The sequence below is a fragment of the Martes martes genome, assembly GCF_963455335.1.
Source record: "Martes martes genome assembly, chromosome: 17".
Classification (NCBI taxonomy): Eukaryota; Metazoa; Chordata; class Mammalia; order Carnivora; family Mustelidae; genus Martes; species Martes martes.
The window spans coordinates 55,880,644-55,892,119 of record NC_137905.1 but is presented as its reverse complement, the minus strand read 5'-3'; the positions used below and the strand labels follow the sequence as shown (position 1 = coordinate 55,892,119).

The following is an 11,476-nucleotide window of genomic DNA, read 5'->3' as shown; positions in this document are numbered from 1 at the left end:
GCCTGGATGGCTCAGTCAGTTGAGCGTCTACCCCCGTCTCAGGGCACGATCTCCAGGTCCCAGGATCCAGCCCTGCGTCAGGCTCCCTGCTCAGTGGGGAGCCTGCTTCTCTCTCTCCCTCTGCCTCTCTTCCCAGCTTGTGCTCTGTGTCTCAAAGAAATAAAATTAAAAAAAAAAAAAAAAAGGAAGAATTAAGTTTTTAACCTGTAGTTCTGTATGGAATCTATTTCTCCATCAGCTACCATTATTTTGTGATAATTGATGAGAAACGTCCCACAAGCAGAAGCAGCTCTCTGCTGATTGTGGGAGGAGGGGCAGAATTATTTAACACCCCAATCATCTAAGTAATTGGGGGCACCCTACGTGATTGGTGAGGGGGACATATTTGGCTTTACTGGTTGGTCCTACGGTGAAAGTGAGGGTAGGGAACCTCTTCATCACAGCCCTAGTCCTGGCTGCTTGGGGCCCTTTTGGGTTGATGGCTATAGAGGTTATGGGTCAGAGTTCTCAGACCTGTTCTGGCTCCTGCCCACTTGCCTGTCCAGTCTCAGGCTATACCTGACCTTCTGAGCCTGGCTGGTACTCTCGACCCTTTGGGCAGGACTGGTGCAGGGCCTGACCTTGAATTGTGAGATGTTCACAATCCTTTTGGATACATGCTAGTGGGTGCCACTCCTTCCCCCAGCATGACAACCCAAATGTCTCCTGGAAGTGCCAGATGTCACCCCACCCCTGGTTGGGAACCACTGTGTTAGACCAGGAGTCCTTGAGATAACCCCATACTGTCCACAATAGGCAAGGGTTTCCCTCATTACACATAAGTGAAGGAAGCCACACAGAATTTATTGAATTTAAGAACTCCTGCAGAATGAGTCAATCATGTGGAATTTCGGAGTGGGCAAAAGTCAAAGCCATGGTTCCTTCTGGGGTAGGGGTGGAGTGCCGTAGAGGGCTCAGGAGAGCTTACTATGGAGGAACATGCCACAGGCTGAGACACCAGGACGATGCATGCTGGAATGGTTGTCTCTGGTGGGGAAGACAACAGAGAGAGAGAGAGAAACTGTAATCCTCCTAAAGCCGCACCTGCCCCAGGAGGAGAAAACACACTGTACTCTCTTTCTGACAAATGAAATCTCACAAAAAGAAAAGAAAAAAAAAAAGGAAAAGAATAGAGGGAGAAGCTGGGGGAAAAAAAGGAAATTGGGAGGATTGGGAGAATGGAGATATTTGGGTGATCAGGACATAAAATGACGGCTGGGGAGGTGACCAAGAAAAAAAAAAAACAACAACCAGAAAGTAGAAGAATAAGCCAACTACCCACTTTACTGACATTGACTAAGTCTTTTTAGCTGAACAATGGTGAAGAAAAAGCAAAATCAAAACAAAGAAGCAGGATAAACACCTGTCCCTAATAGTCTCATTGTATATGTTTATTGAGATAGAATTTAAACATTGTCTCCAGCTTTACTGAGATACAAGTAAAAGGTGTACAGTGCATTGATTTGATACATTTATAGATTGTGAAATGATTACCGCCATGGCTGGCACCTTCATCCTGCCCCATGATTGCTTTTTGTGGTGTATGCGATACAGTATTGCCGTTCTGTGTCTTTGGATGAATTTAGTGCAGGTTCCTGTCATCCTAATGACAACACAAAACATTCCCGTCGCTGTAAGTTTGTTGAGTGCCTCTCTCCACTCAGTTCTACCCTACGGGCACTTGTGTGTCTTTCTTTTCTTTCACAGAGCGTGTTTCTGGAATGCATCCATGTTGCGTGGATCTCGAATCTCTCGTTCGGGAATTGTGAATCATTACAGTATGTGACCTTTTGCGTCTGGCTTTGCTCATTAAGTTCTTTGTGGAGATGAAGGACCAAGAGAATAAGCCGTGGAGTTTGTGGGAAGAATTTGAGATTCCATAATGGGACAAAGGGAGTAGATGTTCGGGTCTCGGCAGCAGCCAAAGTGGACTATTTTGTGGCCAACAGAACGGTCTGGGAGAACCTTCAGATTGGAGCATATGCTGAGCTGGAAGGAAGGTGTTGGGTGGTCTGTATAAACCAGGGAGGCTTGGTGGGCACCACGGGGGGATCCTGGAGGGGCATCCATGGGTCCCTTGGAAGAGCTGGTCTCGACTTCTGCTCCCGCTAATTGCTGTTTGGCTTTCTTGAGTTTTGCTCTGTGGTTCTTGAACCAAACCTACAGAGAAAACAGAGCAGTAGGAGGTGGATAAATCCAAATGAGCTTCCACACGTTTTCATTTTACCTGATACCATGGATACTGTTCGGTGAGAACAGTTAGTTCCACTTCTCTGCCTCTTAGATCCTATTGCTGGAAACTCTCCCAGCCTATGCGCAGGAGGGAGTGGAAATGGGAGGCGATGGGGACAGAAAGTGAGGCAGGGATCAGAACCCCCAGAGCAGGAGAGGCTAATGTCAGCACACTTAGCTCATGGCCAAACTGGAACTGCGACTGTGATTTTGCATTGCCCATGAACTAAGTACAGGGTTTTTTTGTTTTTTGTTTTTTCTAAAGTTTTTATTTATTAAGGTAATGTCTACATCTACCCCAATGGGGCTCGAACTCAACGACCCTGAGATCAAGAGTCACCTGCTCTTCCAACGGAGACAGCCAGATGCCCCAAAGAACAGGTTTTACATTTTTAAATGGTTGAAGAAAAAAAAATATACAGAATATTTGTGACATGTGAAAGTTCTATGAACTTCAAATGTGTGTCCATAAAATTTTATAGGGATGTAACAGGCACACCTGTTTCTTTAGATATGATTGATGGCTGCTTTCACATTATACTTGAAAAGCTGAATAATTTTGGCAGAGACCATAGATATGGCCCACTAAAATGTTTACTGCCTGGCTCTTTACAGGACAAGTTTGCTGATCCTTGCTTTATGGGTTGGGGAGAGGGTTTTAGGGTAGGAGTCTGGGTCTTTGGAGTCTTGGGGACTGGAGTAGTACGAAGCTTCAGGAATTGTCCCAGGGTGTCTGAGTGTAGCGTCTTTTGGGGAGGTAGCTCCCAACCTGCAGTACGGTGGGATGGATCTCCAGTTTTGAGGCCATTTCTTTCTGAAGGCTGGGAGCGGGATATGGGTTCATGCTGAACAAGGATTCCAAATCGGCCAGTTGTTTCTCGGTGAACATGGTCCGTTTCCTTTGTGAATGCTTCTGGTGCTTTCCTGGGAAGGAGAGAAAGGCACGGATGAGGTGCTAAGACAGTTCCGTCCTCAAAAGCCCGAACCCCCATCCCTCTCCACAGAGGTCAACAAGCGTGCCTGTCAAGAAATGGAAGATTCCCAGATACGTAGACACTGGATGACTTTCCTGCCAGGTTTCCTAGGCCTCATTGTGTTGTTGTTCCAACTATTCAGCACAGAAAAGGGTTATGTATGTATTTATTTAGTATGTATTTATTTAATCAGTTTAAAAGATTTTAAATAATTTCTACACCCAACCCACGTTTTGAACTCCCAACCCCGAGATCAAGAGTCACACGCTCTGCTGACTGAACCAGCCAAGTGCCCCAGGAAAGGGTTATTTAAATAAGGATCCCTTGTGTGTCCACTCTTAGATTCTGTGTGTGTGTGTGTGTGTGTGTGTGTGTGTGGTGGGGGGAGAGGGTATAAGGGAAATCTCTGTACCTTATGCTCAGTTGTGCTGCGAGACTAAAACTGCTCCAAAAATAGTCCACTAATAATAAAAAAAAAATCATTGCTCTCATGGATGTCATTTAGTGAAGACATACCTATACATAAACCAAAAGTGTTAAAGTACATAGTACATTATGGAGTGCTAAGTACTCTACAGAGAAAAAAATTAGGGATGGGGATAAGGAATTTGGGTGGGGGGGGTTAGTTTTAATGACCTGTGAGTGAAGGTCTTTCTGGAGGAGGTGAGGGAGTGAGCCATGTGCTTATCTGCAGGGGGAAATGCAGACTTCTCGCAGATCAATAAAGAGATGAATATTAGGGGCGCCTGGGTGGCTCAGTGGGTTGAGCTCAGTCGAAGTGGCCTTTGACTCAGGTCATGATCTCGGGGTCCTGGGATCGAGCCTCATGTCGGGCTCTCTGCTCAGCAAGGAGCCTGTTTCTCCTCTCTCTCTGCCTGCTTCTCTGCCTGCTTGTGATCTCTCTCTCTGTCAAATAAATAAGATCTTTTAAAAATGAGGAGAGGCAGGTATGGAGAGGGTGGTTGGGTGATGGACACTGGGGAGGGTATGTGCTATGGTGAGTGCTGTGAAGTGTGTGAGCCTGACGATTCACAGACCTGTATGCCTGGGGCAAATAATATATTATATGTTAATAAAAATAATTTAAAAAATCTTTTAAAAAAGAGAAAACTGAATTGTCTAAAAAAAAAGAGAGATGAATATCACTGTATAGGGGAGGCGTACTTCCATCCAACGTGGTGCCTGACTTGGTCTGGGTAGCCCGTAGAGTCTAGAAAATGCCATGGGATGTCTCTTCTGAGCTTATAAGTCCCTGTGCCTTCTGTCTTGGACACTTTCCCTCTTTTGGATCACTTGCTCCAGGGAAAAGCATTTTGACCATTCCTATGGCAAGGCCCTCTTGGCAAGGACCTCAGGTCTAAAGTGAGGGAGGAACTGAGGCCTCTAGCCAAGAACTTTGTGAGTGAGCCATCTTGGGAAGTGGATAGATTGTCTGGGCTCCGTTCAGCCTTGGCTGACGGCATTCCTGTTGATGGCTTGTTGCCAGGGCATGAGACCCTGAACTGAACTCCACCATGCATTTTTAGCAGTTTTATGGACATATAGTTGATATACAATAAACTCTGTATTTAAAGTGTGCAATCTCAATAAATTTTGTTATGTGCATATTGACACATTCATGAAATCCTCTCCACCATCAAGACAATGCATTTCACCCATCTATCCCCAGTTTCCGCTGATCCCTTTCAAAGTCATCCACCAGAAATTCTCAGGTCAATGCGGCCTCGCTCTGTACCGGTTAAGAACAATAAGGAAAGATAAAGAAATAAAGAACAGGAATAAGGAAAAGATGAATATAGGCCAATTTCACTTACAAAAGTAGTTTCAAAAGTCCTTAAAATATGTTAATCGAACCCAACATTGTTTTAAAAATAAACATATCAAGAGCAAGTAAGTTTTATCTCAGAAGGGAAAGGCTATTTAATATCAGAAAGAAATAAATATCAAAATAACTCACCATGTTAGTAAATTAAAGCGTAAAAATAATGATCACAATCAATGCAAAATCTTTGTCTCTGAAGATTCACACCTATGTATGATTTTAAAAAGCAAAATTGGACAAAACGTAGGAAACTGTTTTCACATGTGCAAGGCTGTCATCCCTGAGGTAAGGGAAATTTTATGAAAATCTTACGAGCCAGCTTGATTATTTATAGGACACTACACCCAGTGATGGAGGAAGTTATATTCTTTCCGGTGCATATGGAACACTCATCGGGACAGAGTGTACACCATGCTGCAGACCAAGTCTCAGAACATTTTAAATGATTTAAATCATACAAAAGATGTTCTCTGAAAATAGTGGAGTTAAGATAGAAATATGTAACAAAATAACTAACATCTCTCCCATAGTGTCTGGAGATTAAACACATTTCTGAATCAAACAGGGGACAAAGAAGAAAGCAAATGGTGTTGGATCAAACTGGATATCCATTTGGGAAAAAAACGAACCTCATCTTGAGCCATATGCAAAAATGAATTACAGGTAGATTTCAGACATAAATATAAAGTCTAACTCTAAAACTTCTGGAAGAAAAAGTCAGAGAAAGTCTTTGAGACCTTGGGTCAGGCAGAGCTGTCAAGGACACAAAGTATAAGGCACCTGGGTGGCTCAGTCAGTTAAGCAGCTGCCTTTGGCTCAGGTCATGATCCCAGGATTCTGGGATCGAGTCCTGCGTAGGGCTCTCTGCTCAGTGGGGAGTCTGCTTCTCCCTCTGCCCCTCCCCCTGCTCATGCTCTCTCTCTCTCAAATAAATAAATAAAATCTTAAAAAAAAAAAAAAAAAGAACAGGGGCACCTGGATGGCTCAGTGGGTTAAAGCCTCTGCCTTAGGCTCAGGTCATGATCCCAGGGTCCTGGGATGGAGCCCTGCATCTGGCTCTCTGCTCAGCAGGGAGCCTGCTTCCTCCTCTGTCTCTGCCTGCCTCTCTGCTTACTTGCGATCTCTGTCTGTCAAATAAATAAATAAAATCTTAAAAAAAAAAAAAAAGAACACAGGGGCTCCTGGATGGCTCAGTGGGTTAAAGCCTCTGCCTTAGGCTCAGGTCATGATCTCAGGGTCCTGGGATCGAGCCCCACATCAGGTTCTCTGCTCAGCAGGGAGCCTGCTTCCTCCTCTCTCTCTGCCTGCCTCTCTGCCCACTTGTGATTTCTGTCTGTCAAGTAAATAAATAAAATCTTAAAAAAAAAAACCACAAAGCATATAAGTAAAAATAGATGAACTGGGCTTATCAAAAATAAAACGTTTGTTCTTCAAAAGACTGCCTTTAGAAAACAAAGAGGCGAGCACATAACAGAAGAAAATATTAATAACTCATGAATCAGACAAATTCACATCCAGAGCATACAAACAATCCTATGACCTCACAATTCTACTTTCGATATACACCTACTTATATATAAGATATGTATAAGATAAGTAGAAATGCCCACACAAAGGCTTTATGTGAATGTTCCTACCGGTTTTATTCATAGTAGCCAAAAATTTGGGGGGAAAAATCCCATATTCATCTGCAAGTAATGGCTAGCCAAATTGTGTTGTATTCATATAATGGAATAGCACTAACCTATTAAAAAGGAATTAGCCACTGATACATATATCACAAATGTATGCCCAGAACACGCTGAGCCAGAGAAAGCAGACTCAAAAGGTCATACACTCTATATGTTGATTTGCATGCAGTCCTAGGCAAGCAAGTCATCCGTAGGGGCAAGAAAGCAGATCAGATAGTGCCTGGGGCAGTGGCAGAAGTGTTGTGTTTTGTCTTGGAGTGGGTGTGGGGATGATGACCACACTGGGATGAGACCCTTTTTAGGGTGACGAAGATGTTCTGTGTTTCCACCGGGATGGTAGGTAAACACATTTGTCAAAACTGACTGAAGTGTACATTTAAAAATGGGTAGACTCTGTTACAAATTACACATCGACAGAGTTGATTTTTTTTTTTTAAACCTGGAAAGGAAAATCTTAACAAATCAAGGAGTAAAGCATCTTGCCACACTTTGAAAGTTATATACCAAAACCCTCAAGCAAGCATTACACCTAATGGAAAAACCATGTGAGTTTCTTTGAGTGTCAGGAGCATGAAAGGAATATTTACAAGCACCCTGACAGTGTAATGTAGTTCTACTGTCAGGGAAGGAAAAAAGTATTAAGATGAGAAGGGAAGAGACAGAATGGATTCTTTGTAGATCACATTATTTACTCAAAAATCCATCAGGATCAACAGATGGGCTTTTAGAACTATTGAGAGTTAAGCAATGTTGCTAGTTAGAACACCTACAACATTTCTCTGTACAAGCCATGTTCAACTAGGAATAAAAGTGAAGAAGAAACAAAGACATTCACAAAGTCAGTCCCAAACTCCAAGATATCTACAGATGAAATTAAGTAAGAGGACATCAAACCCTTGGGACTTGAGTGAGAAAGTCACAGCTTAAAACCGTTCAAGGACATTTTTTGGGATATTTTTATGGCCTCTGACTAGGGAACGATTTTGGAATTAGACACAATATGAGCAAACCATGAAAGCGAAAAGGATACATTTAACTCTCTTATAATTAAGAAATTCTATTCAGTATTTCCCTAAGGGAGTGAAACAAACTTCTTTGCAAGGAGGAGAACCAGCAAAGCTATCTCAGCTGTGATCTTGTGAGTGAAACCACACTTGTGAATCTGTGAGAAGAAGGCAGGAGGTTCCCCCCCAAATTAAAAGTAGAACTGCCGTATGACCCAGCTGTTGCACTTCTGCGAATACATCCGAGGAAACAAACGCTGTCAAAGAGAAGTCTTCACCCCTCGTGTTCACTGCAACCTGATTCACAATGGCCAAGACCTGGAAACAACCCAAGTGTGTGTCGACAGACACACGGATGCAGAAAATCTATGAATATAAATATTTACATACATATATCAATGGAATGGAGTATTCCTCCAGGAGAAAGAAGGAAATTCCGCCATTTGCAACAACACAGTTGGATCTTGAGGGCATTATGATAAATGAAATCACCAGAGAAAGACAAATACCGTATGGTACCACTTACACGTGGGAGCTAGAAAAGCTGAACTTGTAGAAACAGGATGGTGGTTCCCAGGCACAGAGGCGGGTGGGTGGATTGGGGAGACGCTGTTATAGGATACAGACTGGCAACTAGTAGATACGTAAGTCCTGGAGATCGAATGCCCAGTATAGTGATTATAGTCAACAATACTCTAGTATAAAATTCAAAATTGCTAAGCGACTACGTCTGAAATGTTCTCACCACAAAAAAGAAAAGGGCAATTATGTGCGGTGATAGAGGTGTTAGCTCAGAGCTGGTGGTAATCATATCAAATACGTAAACATATCAAATCAATGCATTGCACACCTTAAATTTACACAATGTTATGTGCCCATTATTTTATTCCTCAAAAACAAAGAAATGTAAAGCCTCACTGCATGCCAGGCACTTTTCTAAGTGCTTTTCAATATTAACTGCCTCAATTCTCAATGTTCCCCATGTGGTTGGTACAGATGTGTAAACTGAGGCACCAGGAGATTAAGTGATGGGTTTGAGGCTGAGCTATGGTCCATCTCTCAAGAATTGGTGGCCAACACATACTTAATAGTGCAGTTTACTGAACGGGGCACCAGTGTTAGAGTCCTAGCCTTCCTGCTTACCTGCCGCACAGCGTTGGAGCCATACAACGTTCTCTGTAAAACTGAGACTTCTGGCTGTAACCACTTTATTATTATTATTTTTTAATTTTTTTTTAAGATTTTATTTATTTATTTGACAGACAGAGATCACAAGCAGGCAGAGAGGCAGGCAGAGAGAGAGGAAGGGAAACAGGCTCCCCGCTGAGCAGAGAGCCCGATGCGGGGCTCGATCCCAGGACCCTGGGATCATGACCTGAGCCGAAGGCAGAGGCTTTAACCCACTGAGCCACCCAGGTGCCCCCTCTTTATTATTTTTTAAAAATATTTTATTTGTGGATGCCTTGGTGGCTCAGTCAGTGATCCCAGGGCCCTGGGATCAAGTCCCATATCAGGTTCCTTGCTCAGCGGAGAGCCTGCCTTTCCCTTTGCGTGAGGCTCCCCCTGCTTGTGCTCTCTCTCTCTCTGACAAATAAAATCTTTTTAAAAAATATTTTATTTATTCATTTTTAAAAAAAGATTTTATTTAATTATTTGACAGAGAGAGAGAGATCACAAGTAAGCAGAGAGGCAGAAGAGGGGGAAGCAGGCTCCCTGCTGAGCAGAGAGCCCAATGCGGGGCTCGATCCCAGGACCCCGGGATCATGACCTGAGGGGAAGGCAGAGGCTTAACCCACTGAGCCACCCAGGCGCCCCTTATTTATTCATTTGACAGAGAGAGAGATCTCGAGTGAGGGAACACAAGCAAGGAAAGTAGGAGAGGGAGACGTAGGCTCCCTGCCGAGCAGACAGCCTGACTCGGGGCTCGATCCCAGGACCATGACCCAAGCCAAAGGCAGATGCATAACGACTGAGCCGCCCGGGTGCCCCAATAAATAAAATCTTTTTAAAAAATAAAATATTTTATTTGTAAGTAATTTCTACACCCAGTGTGGGGCTGGAACTCGCAACCTTGAGAATAGGAGTCACATGCTCCACCCTGGACCGAGCCAGATGGGCACCCCTGGTTGTAACCACTTTAGAAGACTTTAATGCTTGGTTGTGCCTGAAAGTGGTTTAGCACAAGCCAGGGCATCAAGTCAATGCTTGGTGAAATGATGAGATTTCCAGATTTCCAGAAATCCTAACCAGATTATCTTGGTTAAGCCTCCGTTCTAGGAGTTAATCATTCCAGTAGGGATCAGAAGCCCCATTTCCAAAGGATAGTTGGAAATGTGACATAGCTAAAAAGGGGAAGATCTGGAATTCAAAGAGAGTTGGGTTTGCCTCTACTGGGTTTCCCCGTGGAGGACAGACAGCCTTGTCTCCACTACCCTCATCAGCAGCGTTCCACGCCTTCACATGATACTCTTCAGTTCCATCCCTTGGCTTACCTTTAGGAAGGTCCCCTGTGCCGGACATCCCGAGATCTAGCTGTGTCCCCACGCTCTAGTCTTGTGTCAAGAGCTAGCAAAATTGGCATCAGGACTTAAATACATCCCTCAGCAGCCACACCCCAGTCCCACCCCTCCACCTCCCCCCCAATCCATTAATCCGATCCCTGGGTTCTTAGCCCCCTGGTTGTCTGCTCTTTGTCTGATGTGAAGTCCACACCCAGCAGGGTCCGCGTCACCGAGGAGCTTGCTCAACGGAGAATCTTCAGGTACTGGTCACAGGGTGTGAACGTCCAGTTAAAAGACGAACAAACTCTGGTAATCTGATGTACAGCGTGGTGACTGGAGCTAACTAATAATGCTGTATTATAGACTTGATGGTTGCTGAGCGAGTAGGTCTTAAATGATCCCACCACACACGCACAAAAAGGTAAGTATTTGAGGCTAAGCGGTCTTGTTGCAACTTGTTGCAACTTGAGGACGTGTTGGACTGCATCTCAAGGAAACTGGAAACAACTGCAGATTCTCGGGAGCGGCCGAGTCCCAGTCTGCCTTTCCCAGCAGCCCAGGCGATTTGAGTAGAGACTGAGGAGCATCGCTGTGCCTCAGACCAACGGCTCTGAGCACAAGGGAAACTCAGGGTCACCTGGAGCGCTCGCTGAAACACGGGCTGCTGGAGCCCGAGGGTCATGCTACCACCTGGGGAGCTCCCAGGTGCTGGGAGCCCCAGCTCGCTCTGGTAGCATGTGGAGTGGCTAGAATATGCTTGACGCTGTTCTAAGCAACTACAGGTACTAATTTATTTAATCCACTTAATCTTATTTTACGGAAGAGGAAACCGGTAAAAAGGGAAATTTAATGGACTTGGCCGATGTCCCAGAACCAGTAAGTGGCAGGGGTGACGTTTTTACCAAGGCTGTCTTGCTCTGGTTATCCTGCTGTAATGTGTCTCAGAGATGGCCATGGGTACCACACAAGATCTGGTGGCCTGTCGAATCGGAGGAGCGAAGGGCCTAAACTTTAAAAATGAAATGGTTTCAGAAATTCCACCCGAGTCTGGAGAAAGCGCACCTCAAAGTTGCGCCTGCCGCTTCAGGGAAAAACAGGAACACTGTTGAAACTGAGCTAGTGGTGTTTTTCACCCAGGGCTGTCTGTTGTCATCTTCTGCGGAATTTCTAAAGATGCCTGGGGCTCTACCCCAGGGTCAGTCAACCCAAATCT

The 11,476-nt window shown here is 44.4% G+C and overlaps 1 protein-coding gene across 1 annotated transcript; it reads right to left on the bottom strand.

Moving 5' to 3' along the window:
* Nucleotides 1–1,848: 1,848 nt before the first annotated feature.
* DPRX (divergent-paired related homeobox) lies at nt 1,849–10,282 on the bottom strand (the record flags this gene model as incomplete). The annotated part of the gene is made up of 3 exons (XM_080828610.1): nt 1,849–2,199; nt 3,041–3,195; nt 10,255–10,282. The coding sequence occupies 3 exons, from the start codon at nt 10,280–10,282 to the stop codon at nt 1,849–1,851; spliced, it is 534 nt and encodes a 177-aa protein (XP_080684736.1).
* Between the last annotated feature and the right edge of the window lie 1,194 nt (nt 10,283–11,476).